The sequence below is a fragment of the Gnatocerus cornutus genome, chromosome 7 (genome assembly GCF_029298725.1).
Source record: "Gnatocerus cornutus isolate USDA-ARS CGAHR chromosome 7, icGnaCorn1.1, whole genome shotgun sequence".
Lineage (NCBI taxonomy): Eukaryota > Metazoa > Arthropoda > Insecta > Coleoptera > Tenebrionidae > Gnatocerus > Gnatocerus cornutus.
The window spans coordinates 16538623-16564320 of record NC_142239.1 but is presented as its reverse complement, the minus strand read 5'-3'; the positions used below and the strand labels follow the sequence as shown (position 1 = coordinate 16564320).

The window sequence follows — 25698 nt, the reverse complement described above, 5'->3', positions numbered from 1 at the left end:
CCGCAACAAGATCCTCGGAAGAGAAACTTCCAATATAACTAATTACGTTCAATATAATAATTATTCAATGCATTTATTTTGATAAATATAAAATGTACAGATTTTTTACATTATTAAAAGTCAATCCGTTTGAAGCATTGTCATATACGTTGAAACTTAAACTTGATGAAAACTGTGGCAAATGCTGAAGGGGATTCTGAATGGTATGACCACATTGTTGATGCCCTTAGACTCATACTCTGCAAAACTACATAACAAAATCTAATTTAAAAATGTACACAATCCTACTTTTTCCAAAAAGAACGCTAACAAGACATTTTCGCTAACTGCCTTCACATTTTGCCCTGTCTCCAATGATTAAATTGTTTGTAGGATTTTAAAATTGCTACGCTCGTCGATCAAACCTTTTTACACTCCATGGAAAACTAGCACTTTTCTAAACTTGTAAAACAATCTACTGTTATTGGCACTTGAGTCACACCTCTCGTCTTTCTATTGTACCTAATTCAATAGAAAAAACCACATGTTCTCCTTGGTCGAGCACCTTTGTTACGCAAATTTAATTATGTTTATTCTCTTGAACGTGAATTTTCTTTTATTTCATCACCTCCTGACTCAAATAACCATCAGACAACAAACATTTTTTAATCTTAATCTGTACAAAGGAACTACATAGAAAAATAATATACAATTCATATAATAACAACTTATTTTATTGGACGGCACACAAGTCGAACCCGAAAGCTCCTCCACCACTTTTCTTCTTTAAATCAGCTTTAATATCTTCTTCTTTGGCAAACCACTCAGAGTATTGTTCCAGAGCCTCAATCCATTGATTTTTGTACTTTTCTAATTTCCCGGCGCCTCCTCCTAATTCTTCCGGTAGAATATCCTTGGGAACGAACTCATAGAGTGTCTCTAAATTAGTATGCACGTGGAGAGCCTCCCGAAGAGCTTCACTCATAAACGGTTTTATCACATTTAAAACGAATTCCACGAACGGGGGAGCGTTAACGAGATGAATTTCTTTGATGACCACAGGGTACGCGTCTTGAATACACATAAACATTTTTTTTAAAACCATCGGATTAACTTTATAGAAATGTTTGCTTATGGGGAAGTTCACATCGGCTATGTACACATCACAGACTCCTGTTTTCTCGAATTGTAGTCTTAGATCTCCAACCATGAAGACGATTTTGATTAAATCGGAGAGATTGGGGGTCTCGAAGTCCTTTTTGGCCGCTCTGGCCACGGAGACGCGGTGACCTGCAGGAGTCAACGTGGGAAGAACGGCGGCGTCGCTGCGGACAAACTAAAATTGACGCCATACTTCGAAAGCGATAAGAAAGAATGTAACGTTCTAACGGTTCGAAAGAAGTTGAAAGGAATGTGAAAGAGCAAGCGAAAGGAAACCCGAATAACGATCTGGAGCACCCAAATTTCATTTTCCTTTTTTTTGTTTACGTATCAACTTACAATATTTCGCAGATTTTCGTCAACTCGGGGCTCCGAATGTTTCTGACTGAGAAGAACTCTGGATAAACACTCCGGAAGGTGAAGTACGTGTCCAGTTTTTTCTTGCAGTCCTCCAGAGAAAATTTACATCCTCGTAGAAACATTAACAAGCAGTGTTCATCTAACAATGAAACGCAGTAATTCAGGAGTTTCAAAATTCGTTATTTTATTACCATACGTGTCCGGTAAATGGGGTTGCTCCTTCAGCCAGTCTTTAATAAGCTGAATATCTGCGTCTCTGGTGTCTTCATTTTCATTGAAGACTTCGCGAATACAAATTTGTTGCTCCGGAGTGGGTTGAACTAACTGTATGATCATTGCAAAATTGAACTGAACTTTATTATCACAACTGTTTGGGTTCACGTTACTCGCGAAGAGTTATCAGAAGACTGGGAGTATGGAAAATCGCTGAGGTTATTACACCAGACGAAGGTAACGATAGATCAAGGACGAAACAAATTTCTTTTTCTTATAGTGAAACCTGTTTTATAATATTTTGTAAATGCAATGGATGAATGTAACGTAATTTTCCACCTCTTCGATTCGAACGTAGTAGGTGGAAACTAATGCAACGAAATTTTGGTATGTAACTGGATCAGAGTTGTGAAAATTATTTAGTTATGATTATGAAATTGAATGTAAGCAAAAATTTGAATATATTAAACGGAAACGAAATTTTTTTTTCTAATCAAGTTCCGAGTCCGGAAAGTCCTCTAAGACTTAAAACCGATTTTTTTGTATTGGGAAAACCTGCTTTTCGTTCCTAATTATGCTAATGTAAAAATTACATTATAATTCAAGGTAATTATTTCCGAAGAAATATTCGCGTTGCTAAAATGTTGTCGTTTTAAATGTGTAAACAAAAACGAGGAACTGCTTAAAACTGCGTGGGTTATCATGAATAAAATTGAGAGTCAACAGTTCATTCGTAAAATATCAAACACCATTTACGTCGAAAAGTTTATAATAATGTAAAAGATATGAAAGTTTTGTTTGACGAAATTTGCCTTCGAGGAAGAATTCGAATTGAATTAAACTCAAACTGATTTTGTAAATGCTGAGTGACAAGTTTGTGGTACTTCCGGGTGAACCGGAAGTAAAAATTAGCCTTGTTATTTGGAAAAGGACATTCCACGTGTATAAGACAGGAAAAAGAGAAATATCCTGGAATGAACAGGACATGCAGAAATCAAGAGAAAAGTCTTTTATATACAAAGGTATAAAATATGTGTTTTACGATATCGTTTAGCGTCGATAAAGTAAAGCAGCCGCTTGTTAATGTTAAATAATTATAAATAAATTAATGTCAAAATACAATTTTATTTATCTCTTGTGTGCGTTGTAATAAGTTTGTTCATACACACTTCTAGACTTAATAGTGCGAAGCAGAGATTCCTTAGCTTCCGACGTCATTTCAGCTATTTCTACTATTTTATGTACAATTTAAGTTGTTTTCACTTGCACTTCAAGTGTGAACAAAGTTCGTAAATAACACTAAAAAAACTGTTACAATTTTCGATGTCACATTTTATTATTTTTAAAGAAAATTGTCTTTACTACAATTGAGCATAAAACATTGTATGTAATTTGTACATAATTAGACTTTGTAGACTCGCTATATTTGTTGGCCTCACTTTTAAGCTCGCTCTGTCATAAACTATAGGGCTAGCCCACAAAGACCTAAATTAGGTACTTATTAGTCTTATCACATAATTAGCTATTTGGGGTAGATTGCTTTTTCTTCTTTGACAATTATTTTCATAAATTGAAGAAAATTGAAGATAGGGATATTTAATTCTGCATTTATATGTGTATATTTATTTCAGTTATGTACACATAAAGACATGAAGATTAAAAACTTACATTTATGAACCTATGAATATTCCATCACAATAAATAGAGACAATATACAATAACTATCACAATGAATGAGTTCACACCATTAAAAGTGATATTGACAAGAAAAAAAATGCTACAAAGTGATACAAGCACTTATTATAACTATTAAAATATGACTGCTTTTAGCAATTTTTTGTAAAAATATTTTTAGGGTAGGTATGTAAGTTATTATTCAGAAAAAGTGATTATCGATATACTATTTGAGAGACCAGTATTTCGGCTATGTACTTTTTAATTACAGAAGCATTACATTGTTGTCCTTAAAAGTAAAGTTAAAAAACTAAACTCTAGTGTTAGGAACGCTCTATCTAATCTACCTATTGCTTTTATGTGGTTTTATCATTTTTTAAAACTCTCTCGAATTAGCTTTCAACATCACTTCGTCCCTCGACGCATTGTCAAACTGATCTCTCCTTCTGTCCTTTTACTTTTGCCCAGTCTCTTTCTTACTCTCTTCGCTATGATCCTCTTCACCTTGTTGCCTTCCGGTAATAAAACTTTGTCCTTGCAAGACTTTACTAACTAAATATTCTTCGCCTTCATTAAACTTATTTTTAGTCTCGGCAGCAAAATCCTGAAACTCATGTACTTTATTATCAGCAGTGCTGCGAATTCCTTCGTTTGCGTTATGTGCCTCTTCTCTCAATTTCTCTTTTTTTGTTTCCAACCACTGACTTGTTTCCTGCAGAGTGTCATTGACTGATTTAGTTATCTGTTGTTTTTTCTCTCCGGCGTATCCTGCCAGTTCTTCGCTCTTTCTGCTGATGTTGTCCTGGGTTTCTTTCACTTTCTCTCCCACTTGATTCTTCGTACTTTCCGCGTACTCGGCCATGCCTTTTCCCCACTCGCAGACGTTATTTTGAGCTTCTGTGATTTTCTCTCCTGCTTGTTGTTTCGCGTTGGAAGCGGTTTCCGCGACGTTGTCCTGAGTCTCTTTGATTCTATCCCCCCATTGCTTCTTCGTGTCTTCAGCGTACTCCGCCACGTCGTTTCGTTTCTTCTCTAAATTATCTTTCGTTTCTTTTAACTTGTCGTCCCATTGCTGTTTTGTATTTCCGGCGTATTCCGCCCATTCTTCTCGTTTCGAGTTGACACTGTCTCGAGTTTGTTTCAGCTTGTCGTCGACGTATTGCTTTGTATTTTCTGCAGCTTCTTTGCTTGCTGTTGTCACGTCTTTTATTTTATTTTCAGTTGCTTCTCGCGACTCCGAGAAACTTTTTTGGGCGCCGTCTTTCCACTCGTTGATTCCTGTTTCCACTTGTTTTTCTTTTTCTTGAAGGTTGTCTCGGACTTCTTGAGCCTTCTTCTGGACGTTGCCTTCGATTTCGTCAAATTTTTCTTTTGCGTCTTTGTTTAGTTTGGATATGTTACTTTCAGCTGCAAAGAAAAGAATTACAATGTTGAAGGTGAAAGTTTAAGGAAAACTTACTTCCTTTTTGTGCATTTTCGGCGTCTTTAGTTTCTCGGTAGAACTGACTGGAATTGGTGATTTGGTCTCCAGCAACTTCTTCACTTTCACTTTTTCCACGTCCGAAAAACTTCCTAATGGAACCTAATAACAAAAATTAAATAATTAGCTAAAAGGAAAAAGAAAAAAAAATAGGACGGAGGCAGGAAATATCCAAATTCTCTGAAATGTGCAATTTTTGCTTAACAATTTTTAGCTTTCGGCACTCAAACCGCTCAAAATTATTTCATGTACCTAATTTCAAAAATAAAGACGCAGATGTATCAAAGTTATGGCACTCTCAGACCCAAATTGTTGAGCTTTCAGCCGCGATAACAAACAAAAATATTTAAAATATTTAATACTTAGACTATAATTCTAATCTTTTCCACACTAAATAGGCGGATCAATATTATTATGTGTACCAAATTTTAAAGATAAAAACTTTAGCGATACCGGAGTTATGGCACATCAAATACACTAGAACAGATTTTTCGTGTCAACTGATATTTAAAATTTCTAAATTGAGTAATTTTTTATTTATAATTTTGTAGTTTTGCACTCTGATTAAACAGTTTTAAATTATTACGTGTGCCAATTTATAAAGATAAAGACCAATGGATACCAGAGTTATGGCACTCAAACCTAAATTTTAAAGTTTTTAGTTTCGATAAAAATTAATATATTTTTAACTTTCTAATTCTTTGATCTATAATTTTTTTTAGCCACACAAATTAAGTTAGTCAAGGTTATTACGTGTACCAAATTTCATTGATATGGACTCAGAGGTACCAAAGTTATGGCAGTTTTTTCGTCTACAGATATTAAAATTTTCTAAAATAAATAATTTTTAATTTATAATTTAATACTATTGCACTCTTAATAAAAAGTTCCAAGTTATTACGGATGTCAAATTTGACAGTTTAAAATTATTGCGTGTGCCAATTTTCAAAAATAAAAAGTAAGGAGTACCAGAGTTATGGCACTCAGATCTAAATTGTGAACTTTGTGAGTTTCGATAAAAATCATAATTTTTTTAACTTTTTAATTTTTGATATATAATTTTTCTACTTCCCACTCTAATTAAGCGGGTCAAGGTTATTACGTGTACCAAATTTCAAAGGTATACACTGAGAGGTACCTAAGTTATGGCACACCAAAAGTACAAAGCGAGTTTTTTCGTCTGCAGATATTAAATTAAAATATGTAATTTTTAATTTATATTTTTTTTTAGTATTATTACAGTCTTAATAAACAGTTCAAAATTATTACTTGTGCCAAATTTCAAAGATAAAGACTAAGAGATACCAATGTTATAGCACTCAGACCGAAATGGTTCAGTTAATTTCGCTATAAACAATTATTTTTTTTTAATCTTCAATTCTTGATCAATCATTATAATTTTTTGCAAACTAAATTAGCGGAATAATGTGATTATGTTTAGTTTAATTTCGAACATAAAGAATCAGAGGTACCAGAGTTATGACACACCAAATACATTAAAACAGATTTGTCATTTCTGCAGAAAAGCAAGATTTCTAAGGCCCGTTTTCACAGGTTAAGTTTTAGAGATAAGCTGTTGCATTTAAAGTGTCTAATAATAAGCTTAACTTAATGCATTCCACCACTTGTAAAGTTAGTTATACTTAAGTTTCTCTTGACTAATAAAACGTGCAATAGAGTTTGCAAATTAAAAACTTAGAAAAAAATTATAGGCCTTTGCTACTTCTAATAGCACTGTAATCATGACGCAAAGTTTGCAGGGAAAACTTTACCAGAAGGGTGTAAATTAATTTTGCGACCGACGCCAACACAACGATTTACAGCCGTTCTTTCGTAAACATTGGCTCTCGTAATTAAAGAAAATTCCATTATTGAACAATTTGTACATAAATTAGCGATAGGTATACTAATTGTGGTTGAAATAAGTTCATGGTAAAGTTTACAACATCGCTAGGTAGTGTTTTTAAAATTAATTTCTCAGTTTTAGGTCAAATTTTGGTAGATAAAATCTCATTTTTTAACTCAGCAAGTGTAATTATTGCGGTTCGAGACCACAAAGTTATTAAATTATTTTGGCCCGATTTTGAATTGTGCAATGTAAAATGTAACAAAATTAGTTTGATTTTCAGGTACCAGTATGACCGATGCGTAAAAATTTCAAGGCCCCACATCCTGAATTTTCCAACGTCATAATTTTCACATTTCAAGGCCAAAAAACAGAAATATTGCAACTTTTTTTGTAATCTTTTGTTTTGGTACCTTCCCAGCACACGTAATTTCTTCATTCATCGACATATCTTCTGGATTGTGTCATATTTAATTAGAATATTATTCCAAGGTTGAGTCAGACTCACTTTTAGCGTTAAATGATACAAGACCTTTAGATGATGTCATTTGAATTAGTCAGGTTTATTTTCATTGTTTTTGAGTTGATTTCAATTGGATCGAAATTAGGGCACTTGTACGGTGTTCGTGTTGACAAATATTTAGAAATGACTTTAAATTTTATTGAAACGTAAATATGTGCATGACAGGAACGCAAACAAAAGAGAAGGTCATCTGAAAATAGACGTGTACACAGCGCTTCTTAAATTAAATTTAGGAATGTTTGATTTTTGGGAATTTGGGTTTAAGAAAATTAGGTCCGAAAACTTCCAACTGTACCGTTAGATTTTGAAATGAGCGACAGGTGCGTGTGTTAAAAATTCACTATTTTGACCTTTTCCCCAGTTTTATACATCATCTAAATTTTGAACTAGATTTGAATAAAAATCGAAATTTTCCACGTTCTGATTGTGCAACACTAACATGATGCCAAGAGTGTTTCAAGCATGATAACATTCTATTTTTGACTGCACTTACCGGTAAATGACGACCACATTTTTCTATCACACTAAAACTTTTTCAAGTTGAAAAATCACGAACTTCTACGTCGCAAACTTAGATATCCTTGCAAGGCGTCGACTGAGCTTCTGGCACCTATGCAGGCTACGTAATGTTGATCATCTCTGATTCAGCGTGTTCTCTCGCCGTATTGCATAAAAAAAGATTTCTGACAAATCAACGCGGAAATGGAAAAGCTGGCAAAGATCGATTTTTTGTTGTGGGGACGGATTTGGGCTTTTTCGTACTTTAGGGGCGGGAAAAATTTTTGATTTTGGGGGCACAAATTTGAGGAAGTTTCTAGATGGTCACACTTTTGGAGGTTTGAGGCGCTAATTTTCGACAGAAAAGTGTGCAAATTGCAGGAAAACTATAGAAAATTAAAAAAAAAAAATTTGCGCTATCTCAACTGTTTCAACCAACCCACAAAGTTAAACATTTTTAGTATTAAAGTTGAATTAACAAATAAATCGAAAATTCGAAAGATTTACACCCCATTTTTCCCCCTGAGAATTTTTTGTAGGCGCCAAATTTAAAATGCTTCTATAACAAATTCAAAAAGGCAAATGATCTATAGAACACAAAATCAGAGATAAATTTAAAGTGTTAAATTTGTAAGTGCAAAGAATTCAAGAACTAAATAGAAAGATTTTAAAAATATGATTCATGAATTTTCTTTTTATAGTTTGAATTATTATTTATTTGTCTATTATAGCTCTTTTCTCTCATTTAATTTTCTAAGAGTTTGCAGCAATGTAAGAATCTAACAAAACCAAAAGGAAGTAAAACTTCACAGAATAAAAAACTAAGGTTAAAAAAGTTGTAAATTTTTTTTGCAGATTTTGCTTTACAAATTGTATATACAAATGTGTAAACATATAAATAACAAAAACATAAATACTTACATGACTGCCATATCCGGTGGTTTTGTTTAGTTTGACTTTTACTCTCACTAGTCTCAACAAAACCTAAATTTAAAAAACAAAACTAAACAACTAAATAATTTGATGAAATCTTTCAAACCTGAGATACTTAACACAAAATTTTGGTGTCTATCTAAAAATTTCTAAAATCTTTATTTCTTGTTAAAAAAATTTGCAATTTGGTTGGCTTAGCAAGCATATTCCACGTAATAAATCTTTAAATTTCATTGATGTAACAAAAACTTTACAAGCAACGAGATTTAATGCAACATTATGAATGTTCTAGAATTTCTGTTTCTTGTTATACAAAATATAAAATTAAATACAGTTCTTTTCTTTCGTCTTTGAAATAACTTTCTATTTCCGTGATCCAGAAGAACAATGTAAGAATTCTTAGCCTGTGGCGTGATGAAATCAAATTATAAATGTCAAAGGGGAATTATTTTCTTCATTTCGATCCTATCAGTTAATTGTTTATCTCACGCAACTTTCCCGACTTCTTACAGATAAGAACACAAATTTGTTTATCTAAACTTTTATTAGTAATGAACATTAACAATAAACGAGAGGTTTGACACGTACGATGGTGTCACAGATAAATTTAGTAGAAAAATGCGTTAATAAAAAGTGAACACATCACATTACAATAAGCATTTTTATTTCCTCATCTCATCACATCGAAAGAAAAACACAGCATTGGTTAAAATATTTATTTATTATGTATTTGTTTATGCATAGAATCTACATCTTGCAATAAAAAAGTAACGTAACATGAAAGTAGCGACCTAAATTAAAAAAACAGAAATTCAGGTAGGCCGCGAAATAAACTACGTTTGTCTAAGCTAGTAGCGACACTTAAAATTCTTATTTTATTTATTTTACATTACAACAATACGTAAGTATTGTGCTGTTTCTTTTTATTCGTAGTATGTTTCTGTGTACAAAACGGAATGTCAAGGGAAAAAGTTTTCCCGAGTTATTTTATTACTTCACACTGTATATTAGAATACATGAATGAATACATTTATTTGCGAAGGTTTGGACTATTAAAAGCTAAAATTATACATAGTGATCTTACAAAACCTAAAAATCGTGATCCAAAAATTCAAAAGTAAAATTTTTGGATCACTCTCTGACCGTGCAAGAATTCGTTCGTTAGTTCGTTCGAAAATGGAGAGAGCGAACAGAGTACTCATTGCGCGGCCTATACTAGTTAAAGTTACAATAATTTGTGCCTCAGATTACATAAGCTGTTATATTTGTAATATAAATTCGTAGTTAAAGATTACAATACTCTCCCATACCTAATTTAATTACCTAGTATAGTAGTATACTAGTATAGTATAGAAATAGTTAATCAAGCTAGCGTATGGACATTTCTTCAAGGCACTGGATAAGAGTCCCGTGTCGGGCTTTAAGGAAAAATCTGTGCTTATGATCCGATTTTCGTTTAAATTAAGAATGGGTGAATATTATGGAAGAAGCTAAGACAGTTGGCACAAAAATTACGGAAGAATTGGTCCGATGTTGAGTACTAAAATATTACAAACTAGTACAGTTAAAAATCGAGGGTTTAACCAAACGCTATAGAAGTTAAAAACAGATCTGCATATTCTTCGATTAATTCTCTATCGAAATCGGATTTTAAATTAACGGAGCCTTTATAGATAGCATTTATTAAAAATTCATGCTCCGATGCGTCACTCCGGATGAATTAATTTTTAATAAATACCATTTGTGATATCTCCATAAACTAAAAATATGCTTCCGGTGGAGAATAAAACGAAGACTTCAATGGAATTTTTTGTACGTTTATATCGTTTGGTTAAAATGTCTAAAAGAATACCTCAACTGAAATTCTCTAAAATTGAAATGTAAAAGTACACGCAACGTTGAGCGTTCGTTTTGGAAGTAAAGTTCTGCGTTGTTACTAATAATTTTAGTACAAGAGACAAGTAGAGACTTTAAAATTAATTTAATAAATATATAAAAAATATACACATGTATATTTTGTCGTTGAGACAAACGAATAGTATCAAATTCGTATAAATGTTTAAAATTCAAATCCAGACGAGTTAAACTCGTATTGAACAGACTCATTTAAAATCTTATAGTTTATACGTATAAACTATTTCAAGTATATTAACAGATTTGTGTTCACAGCAATATAAATCACATTTCAGTACAAAAATATAGATGTGGACTCGTGGAGCAGAGGTTCTAAAACGCGTCCCATAAAATTGTATAGTTAACATAAGTCACTCACTGTTAAGAATTGTAACTAAAATTTCTTCTATACATGTGCTACTTAATTCTAAGTTGTCGATAAAGCAGAAGTTACCTAACATTTTTTCGCGTACAATTAATGTAAGGCAGTGTCTCCCAAATCCTCGTACAACGATCCCCCAGTTTGGGAAATACTGATTTAACTTTCTTCACCGTAGAACTAACACAGTAAACATGAAGGTGCCGCTAATTTTCACGCAATCTGAGTGTTGTGATTAGCAAAGCGTAGGACCAAGCTGCTTTCATGCTAAGCTCTGAAGATTTCTAAGATTCCTCATCACAATCAAGCTTATGTGTCACCATTAACCGTTTCTTTAACTGCTTGATTCGAAGATGCAATCAAAGCGTCAAGCTCCGATGGAGATGTCACCTGCAACACAATCATTCAAAAACGAAAAATTATCGAACATTCTTGTGTGAGCAGCTGAAGGGTAATTTGGTATCGACTTTTTTAATTAAAATGTATCTTGTAAATGCATGGCAAGGGAGCGCAGCCAACATTAGTAAACCCATTTTAATTAAAGAGAATGGTGAAATGTTGGGGTGTTTTTTGAGAAATGGGTGTAAACAAAATTTACTTACGAAGCATGGTTGGAGCCCCATGAAGCTTCACCCCCAATATGCCTGATATCTTCTCGGGTCTAAGATTCTAATGACAAATTCCAAAAAGTTTTGCGGGGATTCGTTTAAATCCTGCTTTGGAAATTTTAAGATTTGGAAATTTAGTTTTTTAATTTTTTATTATTCTGAGATTTTTAAAATTGTAGCGTTTTATTTTAGTTTTTTTTTATTTGGGGTCAAAATTTATGTTGATAGGGTTTTATCATGTAGTTAAATACAGTCCAACTCTAAATATTATCTACGAAACTGGCGATAATGCAACTGCGAAATTAGAAGAAATAATTCATAATTAACACAGATTTTTCCAAAATTAAATATCATTTACTGACTTTTCGTATAACCGTTAAGTTCTGGACATCCCTTTTCTGTTCTTTAGTTTATCAAAATTCAATTTGCAGTTTTGTTAATTTCACTCATTATGCTCTAATTCTTAATTAATTAAGTCTCAGGTTTTACATTTTTAGAGCCGGTTTACACAATAATTAAAATTAAGTAACTAATTTTACGATTGCTGACATATATGATTGGCGGAAAACGATGATGAATTGATGATGTTAAATATTTAATCGAAATTAAATTAAAGCTTTTGTAAATCGGTTTACAGATTCTTAAATTAACAAATTTTGTGCGCCTCCGTCATTTTTCATGGCATTTGTTATACACATTTGCGGCAAATGAATGCTGAATTATTATTTCTTCTAGTTTTGCAAATTCTACAAAAATTGATCTTTCATGTATACGAATTTTAAGAAAAAAAATCCAACGATGTAAATGGGCGAAAGTAGAGCTGCCAAATTAAAAAACGAAAGTGAAAAAAAATCCAATGTTGCCAACAGTTAGTCAAAAATTGAGCCGAACCGAAGGTAAAAATCGAATGTTATAGATTGGAATTACATTTTTGTTAATAAATAAAACAAAGTAAGACAAATAAATTTTATTTACAAAATGCAGGATCCATAAAAATACACAAGTCGTGAGAAATATAATTTTCCTCTATGGTAATTGTAAGAAATTTTATAAAACGATATTTTGGTTTTCGTTACATTTTGAAGTAATTTTAAAATATTGCAAAACATTCTGTTAAGCTCTATTTAGTAGTGATATGTCATTCTTTTGGCAAATATTGTGGCACATTGGTCAAAAAATCACACTTTCAACTTTGATCAAGAATTTAATTGAAATATCTTGGCTTATCAAACGAGTCTTCTTCGAACGTTAATAAAACATATCCTTTACCCTAAAAACAAGAAAGAATTAATATAAACGCTAAGAACGCAAGCTAAAAAATAACAATGTTGCACCTAATAAAACTACTTTGGAGATAGGATAAAGGTCTTCGCTTCACGTTATTATTTAATAAGTTTGGTAGACTTGTTTATCGATTTTAAGGGACTACAAAGCATGTGTTTTATAATAGTGGCTGCTGCATTTGTGCACTACAGGTTCAAACTAAATGACCAAAATTAACCCTTTAGCAAAAAGCGAAACTTATTAAAATTAGACTTACTTGAGTATCTCTTCTTTGGACAAGAACGTCTATACTGTTAACAGCATCCAGCGGCGGCGACGCGTCTTCGACAACCACCGACGCCGCCCCGTGACAATGTATACAAAAACATCGCACTCCGGCCATAATAAAACCTAAAATAAGGAGGATTCCTCCGGCGCCTATAAAGAAGTAACGGTGGTCAGCGTCGGCTGCATTTGGTACTAGTTGGACAAGGCCAACGATAAGGACGATAGCGCCCAGGAGGATCGAACCTACCACTAACTGGAGAGCTGAAACCTAGTCAAATATTTTTACTCTACGTTCGGAATTTCTACGCAACACACCATACATGTTCTGTGAATGGTTTTGTATTGCTGGTTATCTTAACTTTGAGAAAATATAAGAAACTTACTTTTCCGCAAATGTATAATTCAGGTAATCGGTCTATACCATCGTCGTGTGGTCCATTGGGACTAGGAGTTGGACTAGGACTGGTCGGCGGTAACCAATGACCTCCTATGTAAAGCTGACTTGGACGTTTGGAACGCTTTTCTTGGCCTTTCCGGCGTTCGTGGCGCACGGCCACGGCTGGCATTGCCCCGATCATGACGCCCTGAAAATTGAAAAAGTCAAAACTGAAAATAAACGTCTCGAATTTGTTTCATGGTTAAAAATTATTTATAATAAGGGCGATATTTACAATAAACAGATTTGCAAAGAGTCAAAATGCATCAAAACTAAATAATTATTATTTTAATTAAGTACATAAAAAATGGTGGATGCGCCGGGATATATAAAATAAATGAAGTTTAAATGATCAAAATGTTTTTTAACAAATGTGCGAGAAAAACGATGACAGAAACTGCATTTTTTAATAATAATATGTTATAAATAAATATGTAATTGAAATAGTAAATAAAAAAAATTTGGAACTCAGTATGTGAAAAACCGGATTTATTGCAAAAAAAAATCAAGAAAATCAATGGCGCAAATCACAAAATATTTCGGTGATAACCTAAAACTTTAAGATTACTTTGAAAATAAGCGAAAAATATCGAGGTTTAAACATGTAGAAATTAAAAATTCACCATCCGCAACTTTAAATGCTTCTAATTTCATTATTTATTAACGTACTTAAACATATCTCGCAGGTTTAGATTCTGCGTGAAATTCTGCTTAAAATGAGCTATTATAGTTTAAGATTGTTCCGTAGATATCGAGGTTCATACATAGAGGAACTAAAAGGAGGAACTATCAGCAAATTTAATTTAATTAAATTAATTAAATTTTTATTTTACAATTTAATTAAATTTAAAAGGAGGAACTATCAGCGAATTTAAACGGTTTTAATTCGGTTATTTATTAACGTACGTGAACATATCGACGGATTTTAGACTGTGCGTGAAATTCTGCGTAAATTAAGAAGCAACAGTTTATATGCTGCAAATTCAGTTATTTGTTGACATACGGAAAAAAATAACACAGTTTTGGATTTAGTGCAAAATTCTACGTTAAATGAGCACCAATCTCTTGAGTTTGCTTCGCAAACAAATGAGATTTTGGTCGAAATAGGATCTTTTAAGAGTAATTCTCAAGAAACTTTTCCGAGGCAAAAACAAAGTTTAATACCTTTGACTTCTACATTAATTAAAAGAGGAGTTCGATATCTATCAATTGTCCAAATCTCAGATCGGTAGCTCGAATAGTTTACGAATGGCGATCAAAGAATTAAAAAACAAAAATTCAAAATTTTTTGTCGTTTGAGTATTTTTTTTCGGAAAAAAAGGGTTATCAAATTTTGTGAAAAATTAGCACAGTTTAAAATTCTGCATGAAATTCTGCGTTAAATGAGTATGTACCAATAATTTAAGTTTGTTTGTGTAAGACTCGATTTTTAGCAAATTTAAAGTAAATTTTCTCAATTTAAATTAAACTCTACCCGAAACTTTCATCACTTTGATTAGAAATTTTAAAGTAAGACTGTTATAATCTTAGGGCTTATAAAATCGGATGGAATAAGATGAGTGTCGCCACTAAGAAGACATTAAAAGTGCTTTTACCATTAGTGGCTTCTAGATAACGTTATAAACTCGTAAGTTGGGTTCATTCATCGATCCTAATGGGAAATTATGGGTTTTCCGTTGAAAAGCATGAAAATCAAACTTAAAAATATCTGTTCCAGATACTAAAAGACAGAAGCCAGAATTTTATAAAATGGTTCGAAATAAACACCATAGATAGTTGGAATTATGGTTTATGATCAAACAAAATACAGTTCATCCTCATTATTTAGACGGTTACTGAAATTTTAAATTTCATATCCAGTAGATTATCACTGAATGTTCGCAGTTTTATGTAGGTTATTAATTAGTTTTATACTTTCTTATCTTTACAACGGTGGTAAAAGAGCTTTTTAGGGATTTATAAAACAGCGGGCTGGAAAAATTCATTTCATTTTATGTAGGAAGGAACTAGTCTACTACCCAGTTAAATCTTTAAAGAGTTTTTTCAATGATTCGGCTTGAAGTCTGACTCTCCTTCTAAAGCTTCTATTTAAAAACAAAACTAAAACTTTTTTCCACAAAGTAGCAATGTTTTTCCGACATTTATATTCTCAGTTTTTTAAGAAAAAAGTGCAAAGTTCACTTCCCCTGATCCTAAGAACTCTTTTAACCTCCACAAGTACTCTTTCTAAGAGGCATCGATTTCTTCAACTCGGCGAGCTTTTTAAAGTTTCACAAGATCTCAGACACTCCGAAGATATCGATTTAAACGAGACACATTGAAACTAACCTTTTATTAATGCGAAAATTACACTTTTTTGTTATTTTAACTCAAAAAAAAACAATCCAACGTCAGTGTAAGGTTTATTGAAGTACAAGTTTTGTAGTATATAGAAAAGTAAGAAAACATGCATGCTCATGCCATTGTCGACCGAACTGAAGCAACCGGTTTCTACATCTAAAAGAAATTTCCATATACTCAAGTGCAGGTGTATGTACAGGTACATTACAATATCGAAAAGAACAGAATTACCTACTATTGTAGCGCCCAAGTGAAAGAACCACTTTCAGTTCGGTCCCACATCTACTAAAAAGACAACAAATAATTCTAATTGTCTACACTTGAAAATTTAGTTTCCAGAAATCTGATGCAGTGAAGATTTTATTTTTCAAGCGCGTAGCTGTTTTAAGCTTGATTATCACCAGCACATATTCAAACTAAACCATTTAGACAACACTGATACTCTGTAATAAAATTGCATAACATTATCGTAATTCTCTATTTTTAACATTCTAAGTGATATTTGGAAAGAAAAACGAAAAAATTACCTATGCCAACAATCATTAGAAAATCAGCCTTGCTTTTGATCACAATACCATAAGAAAATCGGGCGGTTCTAAAAAGCCATCAGTCCAAAAAAGTGGCACAAACTTAAGTGTCCAAATTGAAATAATAAACTCTAGAGAGCGCTACACATACAAATTCACAAAGACGAAAATTTAGGCTTTTGAAAAATTCGGGGACGAAATATTGATTGTCCTCCTTTGCATCGTCTGACAAAACCAAAGACTTGAACGCACGTTTTTTTAGAAAAAGCTACAAAATATTTACATCTATATAATTGTAAAAATGTTCAAAATCACAGTGCAGTTGAGGGTGGTGCTTTGGATTTTAAAAATATGTGTGTATATAAATATCATAATTTGCTCAGATATGCAGAAACGTTTACAACTAGAGAAAATGTTTAAGAAGTAACGATTGTTCTACAATATACATTAACTTCTATGTCTAGCGAAAATTTGAAAAACCGTTCTAATCGCTCCTATCTAGTCAGTAAACACATCGTTTTGATCGATCACCGGTTTAATGCAATGATAAGTTCTGAAAATTATCCCGGGAAAAGGCACGTCATTAAAAGAAACGTCCAAACAGGGGAAGTCTTGGACGGACTCTGTGCTGAATTTAGTCTGACTTTTAAGATTCTGATGTGCTTACTAAGAGTTGAGAGTCGAACGGTACAACTTTTAAGAATTGGCGTTATCTTCATTGTAGACTTAGCAGCAAAAGTAAGCTCTCAACAATGGGACTTTATTACTTTTCCAATCGAAACGTCTCAATTAGTAAAATTTCCGACTCCTCTTTACTTTTGTCGCTAAATATCAAAACAAAGCAAGCTAGAGTTGAAATTTCACCTCGTCACTATAATAAAATTTCCTAATCTTTTTCGTACTCTTAATACTGTCTTGAATTAAAACTATATTGTCGCGCGTTTGAAATCAGCTCTCTCGTTTCTGAAGGAGTTCCCGGACTTAAACTAGCAGTGGTAGTCGTCGACATGGTTTCTTTATTTTCCAACGGTTTGAACTCCTCCACAGTCTTCTCAAAAACGTCCTCTTCAACGATTTTCTCCAAGTATGCATCTCCGTTCTGTATCGGATTATTCGGAGCAACTTTTGAGTGTGGTGAATGAACCGGTGTAATATCCAACCCTCGTTCTTCATCTTCGCGTTTCTTCTCCAAAATCCGTCTGTGGTTCTTCGTGGTCAAACAACCCGTTTCAACATCTCGTTCCAAGCGATGACCGCTTCTAGATCTCGTGAGTTGTCTGGAGACGTACTCATTCAAATTTTCTTCTTCGCGTCTGGACATGACTCTGTTAAGAGCGATGAGGAACACTCCTAAAGCAGCGACGAAGATACCGGTCGCTACGAGTTCGTTCCACCATCCTCCTCCTCTCCATGTGACCATGTCGTCTGGGAGTAACCCGGAGCCGATGAGGAAGAGACCGAACACCAGGAAGCAGACTCCAATGTGAAGCATTCCGATTGATGTGGCCAAGCGGTGGTCTGAAGGAGCGTTGTGTGGGATTTTCTTTGTGGGGAGGTGTTCCATGCTGTCCATGCTGCTTGTGCGTGAAGACAAGCGTCTTTCGCGTTCCATTGCTCTTCGTTTTGCTTGCTCTCGCATCCGTCGCTGGCGTTTAATGGCCATGGCCGAATGGAGGCCTGCTGATCCATGCATCTGGAAGCCACGAGTATATAAATCTTCTTGCATGCACTGCACAACACTGCACACAGCACTGCACCAACTTGCATTGCACTGTACACAGTGTCTGGATTATGCCCGAAAAGTAAGGTCCCTCTATTTGTCTAAAACAAGAACAAGTTAAAGAGCGAACTAATTTTGACCAACAACTAGAGCTAATAAAAATCAAAGGATTATCAAATCTAGTCAAAAATAGAGTTACGTGGAGGAGGAGGGACATTACTTTTAGAAACTAATAGAACTACAGGACTACAAGAAACTCATGTCCCTCATGTTTAGCCAAATTTAAAGGCTCATGCCAATTTTAGATAGTCTGAATTATTGGATAACACAATCTCGCCATTAAATTAATCAGGAAATCAATAAAACCTCGTCGACGCTACCAGAAGGCCTACAATTCCACAAAGCCGGTTTTAAACATTTGGAAAACTCTATCTCTTTCAATGGCTTCTTTATTTTGCCCTAATCAAAAAGCTTAGTTTGTTTGCATTCAACGAAGCCGTATTGAACCCTTTCAAGGTTTTTCTGATCGATCAACTAAAATTTATTTTCTTCCAAAGTCTGCAGAGATTTTCTCTTTTTTGAGCGTAATAATTCCAGTGTTATTGCCGGGAAAGCTTTCATATGCGGATTACTCGAGGATTTCAAGCTCATATCGTTATTTAATTATTTTTAAAACTGGCGGAAATCGTTGAAACGTTTTGATAAAGCATTTAAAAAAGAAAGAGCCTATTAAAACTACTGCACATGCTATAATTATCGATTCGTTTATAAAAATATCTCCGACAAATTTGCATATTGGAAAGGCTCGTGTGTAATTTTCTTCAGGATCATAAAAACGTGTAAACCAAATTAAATCAACTTCTCCATTGAACAAATACGAAAGGAAACAGACGCAAACAGAAATAGGAGAATCGCAAATAAACATTAACACACTCAAGCGGATTCGGGGCGATTACGAACGGAACGAAATGGATATTGACAACCAAAAGGAAAAATTCGAAGAAATCAAATTGGAAATGACACGTTAAGTCTAAAGCTTATTTCGCCGGAGAGGTTTGCTAAACGTTTTAACAAGATTAGATTACGAAATTTGTTGTAGGATTTTGAAAGAATTGCGTCTTGTTTTCAGGGCGAAATTAATTACGAAAATGACAATGTTCGCTAAGACGAAATTAAACTTTACATGAGGCTTTATGTAATTTAATGTTCTGAGGGATGGAGGGTTTTACGTAAACTGTACAAGGACGGTATATTAAAACAGGTTCTAGTATTTAAGGGTACACATACCATCAGAAAAGCATCCTAGGAATTTTTATGAACGTAATATAAAGTCTGCATGAAACGCTTGGATGATTTTTTTTATTAAAGTGGAGGAAAATGTTGAGATATTTAACATCGTCGGAGAAGTCAAGTCATTTTTGGTAAAGTTCTAAATTACAATATTGTTGAACAAATGCCACAAATTTCAGAAAGTTTTTTTTTTATTTATTAAATTTTGTAATTCAGATAAATTTGATCCGATACCAATAAAATTTGCGAAATTACTTTTCTCGAGTTGCTGGTTAATTATACCAAGACCCAAAATTATCGAATAAAAATTGAAATTTTTACGCGAAAATTAATTTAATTTAGGAAGAGCATCAAAAATTCTCAACTAAATTGATTAAAATTTCTACTTCAAGTAATTTTAATCGAATCGGAATTAAATTTGAGAAAATTACTCTTTTTGGGGTGCGGGTTAATTATACCAAGATCCAAAATTATCCAGAATAAATTACAATTTTTAGAAATTTTTATTTTTAGAGCCAAGTTTATTTTTCATTAAATTAATTTTGGTAGTTTTGAAACTACATCATCAAAATTTGAGAAATTTAATATTCTTATCATACTTGTTTACTGTGCCAATTTGCAAGATTAAAGATTTAAAGCCACAACTTTTAGAAATTTTCGTTTTAAGAGCAAATCGAAAATTTTCAATTAATTTTTTTAAAATTTGTACTTCCGATAATTTTAATCGGATAGCAATAAAATTTGGGGAAATTATTCCTTTTGGGCTGCTGGTTAATTATACCCTGATTTAATATTATCGAGCAAAAATAACAAATTTTAGAAATTTTTACTTTTAGAGCAAGACAAAAATTGATGTTATATTTGATTAAAATTTGTAATTTTGGCAATTAAAGCAATAAAATTTAGAGAATTTAATATTTTTAGCATGCTTATTCACTGTGTTAAATAGCAAAATTGTAGATCAAAAAACCCAACATTTAAAAACTTTTGTTTTAAGAGCGAATCGAAAACTTTCAATTAATTTTATTAAAATTTGTACTTCAGGTAATTTTAATAAGAAAGCAATGAAATTTGAGGGAAATTACTCTTTTTAAGCTGCTGATTAATTATTTCAAAGTACAAAATTATCGAGCAAAAATTACATATTTTAGAAACTTTTACCTTTAGAGTAAGGCAGAAATTTATGTTATTTTTGATTAAAATCTGTAATTTTGGTAGTTTGGATGTTACAACAATAAAATTTGTGGAATCTTGTATCCTTAGCATGCTAGATACAATTTGCAAGATTGTAAATCAAAAGGCACGAATTTTAAAAAATTTTAAATTATGGGAAAACTATTTTTATTAAAATTTATAATTCAGGTAATTTTGATCCGATAGCAATAAAATTCGAGGAAATTAGTCTTTTCGAGCTGCTTACTAATTATCGAGCAAAAACTTAAATAAAGAATAAAGCATCTGTCTTTTATTGTATCTGGATGAATATTTTTACAAACTTCCAAAGCGCAAATGCTGCTAACTTTCAATTCCAATTAATCATACACCACTCTTCCTTCTAAAGGGTGAAAATAAACTCATGCATTTTTCATCCTATTGTACTTACCGTGATGTTCTTCTTTTATTCAGTTGAGCCGTGTAAAAGACGAATCACATGACTTTAATAACAGTTACAAAAAAAAAAAGTAGTTTGGTCCCTTTATCGTAAGTTTGTAGAAATCTGTTGTGTCATTTGAAAAAATAAATTATATTGAATTTCGTAGTAACGGAAGACAACCGAAACACAAAATAATCGTTCACACTTTATCCGTTCGATCTGCTAGCTAGTTTTTCATGGCTTATCGGTTATTCTTGTCGACAGAGGAGGGAGGCGATGCTATTCTGCAAAAAAAGATATCGATCAAAATTGTGCAGTAAAGTGTAAAAATTCGGTAGTAAAATTAAAATACAACATAATAGCGCGAATATCCATTTGGTGTTTAATCAAGTTTTACGTTTTGTGGCTTTACAAGGATTTTGCAATCTAAAGTTCAAGTTGCAGCAGCTGGCGCGGATACAATTTAGTAACTTTATCGAACTTATTATTTCTTTTGAGAGGTTTTCAGTTATTACAACGACAAAGCATCAAACAGTACTTTGAGAATGTTGAGAAATTGAAGAGTTTTTCATTGTGGAGTCTGGTAATTGTACAGTTTCCGTTTCAAATCTGTAAAGTTTATAGATTTTCTTCCAATTTTTTGTTCTTATTAAGAAAAAGATCCCTGGAGAATTTCACATCGCTGATTTGGATTTGAAAAATTATTACAGGCAATTATTTGTCGTGGCGAAGAGAATTCCCCTAAGACGTCGCTAAGATACTATTTTATTCGTTTTGTGAGCCATAAATTTTGATAATATTCCCATTTAAACGAGTTAAAAAATCACATAATTCGGATCTCAGAATTTCAGTCTTTTTACAAACAATTAGAAACTGTGCACTCCTCCAACTTTCACAATTTAGGTGTGCAATTTCGCAGATAACATTCTGAAAGGAGTTTCATTTATATGCACGAACATCTTCCTTTGAAACTAGGGAATACAATACGATGCGAAACACAAATGAAGCGCAGTATCCGAGGTTAGTGACACGGTACGACTAAAAGACAAATTGTAATGTCAATTTCCTCTAATTTACCAATTTCGGATTGTTCGATTTTGCGCAACAATTTTGTTGAGAAAATTCCGACTTTTCAACTTAATTGTACTTTCAAAACGCTTAAACTTGAAAACAATATTTGTCCCAACTTTCTGAAAGTTAAACGCTGAAACAGAAACTTTGAAATGGTACAGGGATGATCCTATGACCTTTTAGTAAAACGAAAACGTGATGGTACACCCTATTAATTTTTTATTGCCTAAATTATTTCCTTGGGGAAAAATACTAGACAGTGCAACTAATCACTCAGATGATTGTCATTAGTAAATAAGTAAAACAAAAAATAGAGTAACAGTCACAACAATACATGAAAATATAAAATAATTTTTTGGAGTGGGAATAAATAAGAGACTCGTTGGTTTACCTAGCAATGAAGGACGACTTTAATCCTACAATCTCACCACTCTCAATGTTTTATTTAGCGAATGCACATTGAATACTACTTGCGTAACCAAAGGGTAAACTGCGCCGAACACGAGGATGTGACTCTACGACTACTCAGCAACGTTGACTACATAAAACTGGCAAGTGCGGGGCGGCTCCACTGTTATTGATCACAGAACTCCCAACAAAATACTCCCCATGCCTCCCCTCTACAGATCGAGCATCCTAGGATTCTGGCAGGGCATTGCACTTATTCAAGATTGATGTCCTTCTGCTGCAACATATCGATTTTATACAAGAAGACGCAGTTCATATAACCACTTTTATAGGTCAAGACAACTTGTGGCTAATGGTTTTAACCCCAGAGTTTCATAATGGATTCTAATGTAGGGCGGTTCGAAAGAACGATCGTATTTCAGAGGATATTGTTACAGTGAAACATTTTTTCAATTTCCAGTAAATATTGTCAAAACGATCGATTTTTACTGTGCCGATTTGCTAATATTGGCACAGGTTACACAATGTTGTCCCGGCGCCTCCACCATATTTCAAATATGAAATAATATTCATATTTTTATTTTATTGTTATTCAAATGAGCACAAATTTGACGAAAGTAACGGTTAGAACGTGCTTTAAGTGTAAAATTGGGACAAACCACAGAAAGAGGAAAGGGATGTGCACGATGTTCAAGAAGCTTGAAGCTGCGTTCGATAGAAACGAATAGAATACTGAGTCAAATTTAATTAGAAGTCTTGTGAAAGATTGGATCGCCACTTCCTGTTGTTAAAACTGCTATGTTTTTATTGAAAAAAATGGAAACTCCATAGAAAATTGAAATATTCCACGTCTTTCTTTTCAAGGGTTTTTATTTATGTTTTCAATATCCACTCTTCGGGTTCTCAATTTTTTTAAATTGCTGATAATCTATCATGTATATACTGGAATGCTTTCTAAGTTCCACAAGGATCATAAGAGATTTTTTAGGATTTTGAGGGTTTCATTAAAATTTAATACAATGTCTCGAATTCTCCGAAATTTTTTTTGCTAACCGAATTTTTTTCAGTTGAAATTATTATTATCTTTAAATGTGTGATTATCTAATATTTGTCAGAGACTTTTAAGAATCATACAAAATTCTTTGAAATTTGTTAGGATTCTGTCGGATGCTCTATTGAAACTTGTCGATGTTTGGGATTCAGTGAGATTTATCAGTTTTATTTTTCATTTTAAACAACCCAAAAAACAATAAATTGGCAATTAAAATAGGAAATTTTAGATAGATTTCTTTAAAAACTTTTAGAATATCAGGTATTTGGAAAAAAATTAGAGAAAACGAAATTGTGAAGACTAATTTGAAATAAATCTAATTTAGAATAAATCTGATCTAAAACTTCTAAATATATGTGAAAGTTTTTTTATCTAGGGTGACTCATTAATTCTTCTTAAAAGACCGTCACTTTGAACGTATGTCGACTTCTTGCCTTAAAACTGTCAAATTTCTAAAATATTGAGTTTTCATATGTCAAAACTGCTTCAATAGTGTTAGTTCCGACATGATTTTTTTTTTATTTACTCTAATATTTAAAAAAATTTAGAGAAAACTAAAATCTAAAGAATTAAATTAATTTAAAAAAAATCTAATCTAAAATATCTAAACATGTTTGCAGGTTTTTTATAACTGGTCGTCCCTTAATTCTCATTTTTAAAAAACTCACTTTGAACATATGTCGACTTTTTGTTCTAAAACTCAAGTTTCTCAAATATTTAGTTTTTATACGTCAAAACTGCTCCGGTGGTGTTAGTTACGACATGATTTTTTCTCAACTCGAACCATGACTCTTACAATGACTTATATAATTGTTTTTTCTTACTACAATAATACTCCAAATAATTGAATGGAAGAAAATGATACAATCAATGATACGAATTTATACTTTTAATTAATGGTAACATGATCTGACCATAAACATTAATAAACTTACATTACAGATTATATTTCAAACAGAACATAATTTAAAGAAAATAAAAAACCAGTTTCATACTTAATAATCTCATACAAAATATTACAGCTCTTCAGTTGGATTCATCTCTTGAGTTCTTGGCGTTACTGCCAGAAGAACTGCTCCTATGCTTTTTGCTCGGCGATCTACTCTCAGAAGAAGATCTGCTGCTAGTAAGTACCAACTTAAAATTAGAATTTGTATTAGGACGTGTCTCTGGATCATACCCTTTCGCTTTAATCGATCGTTCAATTAATTCATTGGAGTACCCAAATCCTGCCACCTGCAACAAATAATTGCGTCACAACGTAATGCACAGTTACTATAATGCAAACCTGTCGAATCTGCTTTTTCAACTCTGTATCATCAGAAGGATGAAAATCAATAGTTCCACCGGGACGAAGAACTCGGTCTCTTATTCCTTTGCCTCTTCCACTCACAACATAAGAAGCAGTCTCGTCAATATCGCTATTTAAAGTACACATTTTGTTCTGTTGCATTTGTCTCCTATATTTTAAAATGCTTTCAGGAATTGGAATATTTTCAGTGGATTCAGGCACTTTGGATAAAATTCGTAAGTCAGTTAGAACGTCCTCGTCAGTTTTCCAGATCCCGGGCTTCCACATCTTGGCTCTAAAAACAAAATTTTGTGATTCTAACCTCAAAAATGAGAGTTCGTGGTTTGTCACAGAAAGTGACGATTGGAAAGAACTGAGTTCCAGTTTTGATTAAATATTTATTAATATCATTAGAACTTACTCTAATTTATGTTTTCACCCTGTTTTACCTTATTTAAATTAAATCTGTTGTGAACGTTGAGAATAAAAGCAAGTGTTAGTGGTTGCTATGGACTCAACCAGATGTGGCCAATGAAACTAGTTTCACGTGGCGGTAAATTTAAAAATGTTGTAACTATTTTGGAAACGTTTAATTCAATCTATCTACATCTAAAAAATTAACAGTGTAAATCGTACTTTCGAATTATTTACTTTATTTTGAGATGAACATTAGTTTATTCAACAATATACAGGTGTATTTTAAAGAGTAGATGATAACAGATTAGTTATAAAAAAACTCGCTTGTCTTACAATTAGTTCAAATGGTACCTTTGGCTGCTTTTTTTTAATCTGTCATTTTGACTAAAGCGTGCAAAAAATTTCAGACGCCAATTAACAAAAAGTCCAAAGTGGCACTCACTTACCGGTTTTCA

At 32.8% G+C, this 25698-nt stretch overlaps 4 protein-coding genes and 1 long non-coding RNA gene across 8 annotated transcripts; all 5 read right to left on the bottom strand.

Moving 5' to 3' along the window:
• Nucleotides 1-54: 54 nt before the first annotated feature.
• Nucleotides 55-469, bottom strand: LOC148171704 (uncharacterized). Its single transcript, XR_015770382.1, has 2 exons — nucleotides 289-469; nucleotides 55-239 (listed from the first exon to the last, which is right to left on the bottom strand). It is a non-coding gene; the product is annotated as an uncharacterized LOC148171704 (long non-coding RNA).
• Nucleotides 470-629: 160 nt separating this feature from the next.
• Nucleotides 630-2043, bottom strand: LOC148171703 (alpha-tocopherol transfer protein-like). Its single transcript, XM_088041086.1, has 3 exons — nucleotides 1692-2043; nucleotides 1480-1639; nucleotides 630-1304 (listed from the first exon to the last, which is right to left on the bottom strand). Exons 1-3 carry the CDS (start codon nucleotides 1834-1836, stop codon nucleotides 713-715), a joined length of 897 nt encoding a protein of 298 aa, XP_087897212.1. The 5' UTR covers nucleotides 1837-2043; the 3' UTR covers nucleotides 630-712.
• A 1372-nt stretch (nucleotides 2044-3415) lies between these two features.
• LOC148171702 (uncharacterized) lies at nucleotides 3416-7897 on the bottom strand. Its single transcript, XM_088041869.1, has 3 exons — nucleotides 7730-7897; nucleotides 4847-4969; nucleotides 3416-4794 (listed from the first exon to the last, which is right to left on the bottom strand). Exons 1-3 carry the CDS (start codon nucleotides 7746-7748, stop codon nucleotides 3842-3844), a joined length of 1095 nt encoding a protein of 364 aa, XP_087897995.1. The 5' UTR covers nucleotides 7749-7897; the 3' UTR covers nucleotides 3416-3841.
• Nucleotides 7898-15920: 8023 nt separating this feature from the next.
• LOC148171701 (uncharacterized) lies at nucleotides 15921-22643 on the bottom strand. The gene is made up of 3 exons (XM_088041234.1): nucleotides 22468-22643; nucleotides 21015-21289; nucleotides 15921-18094 (listed from the first exon to the last, which is right to left on the bottom strand). The coding sequence occupies exon 3, from the start codon at nucleotides 18092-18094 to the stop codon at nucleotides 17306-17308; it is 789 nt and encodes a 262-aa protein (XP_087897360.1). The 5' UTR covers nucleotides 21015-21289; nucleotides 22468-22643; the 3' UTR covers nucleotides 15921-17305.
• A 1766-nt stretch (nucleotides 22644-24409) lies between these two features.
• LOC148171700 (uncharacterized) lies at nucleotides 24410-25365 on the bottom strand. Of its 4 annotated transcripts, none has more exons than XM_088041472.1 (4): nucleotides 25276-25365; nucleotides 24824-25121; nucleotides 24716-24771; nucleotides 24410-24658 (listed from the first exon to the last, which is right to left on the bottom strand). In XM_088041472.1, the coding sequence occupies exons 2-4, from the start codon at nucleotides 25112-25114 to the stop codon at nucleotides 24562-24564; spliced, it is 444 nt and encodes a 147-aa protein (XP_087897598.1). In that variant the 5' UTR covers nucleotides 25115-25121; nucleotides 25276-25365; the 3' UTR covers nucleotides 24410-24561. The 4 variants fall into 4 exon arrangements, with proteins under 4 accessions (XP_087897598.1, XP_087897599.1, XP_087897597.1 ...); XM_088041473.1 differs by having other exon boundaries at nucleotides 24410-24655; XM_088041471.1 differs by having other exon boundaries at nucleotides 24410-24771; nucleotides 25248-25365.
• Between the last annotated feature and the right edge of the window lie 333 nt (nucleotides 25366-25698).

Coding starts and splice junctions, on each gene's coding strand:
- LOC148171703 (XM_088041086.1), bottom strand. CDS start 1,836: ATGATCATACAGTTAGTTCAACCCACTCCGGAGCAACAAATTTGTATT. Junction 1,640..1,691: donor CCATTTACCGGACACGTATG/GTAATAAAATAA, acceptor TTTCATTGTTAG/ATGAACACTGCTTGTTAATG. Junction 1,305..1,479: donor ACGAAAATCTGCGAAATATT/GTAAGTTGATAC, acceptor GTTTGTCCGCAG/CGACGCCGCCGTTCTTCCCA.
- LOC148171702 (XM_088041869.1), bottom strand. Junction 4,795..4,846: donor CGAAAATGCACAAAAAGGAA/GTAAGTTTTCCT, acceptor TTTTCTTTGCAG/CTGAAAGTAACATATCCAAA.
- LOC148171701 (XM_088041234.1), bottom strand. CDS start 18,094: ATGCATGGATCAGCAGGCCTCCATTCGGCCATGGCCATTAAACGCCAG.
- LOC148171700 (XM_088041471.1), bottom strand. CDS start 25,114: ATGTGGAAGCCCGGGATCTGGAAAACTGACGAGGACGTTCTAACTGAC. Junction 24,772..24,823: donor TGAAAAAGCAGATTCGACAG/GTTTGCATTATA, acceptor TATTTGTTGCAG/GTGGCAGGATTTGGGTACTC.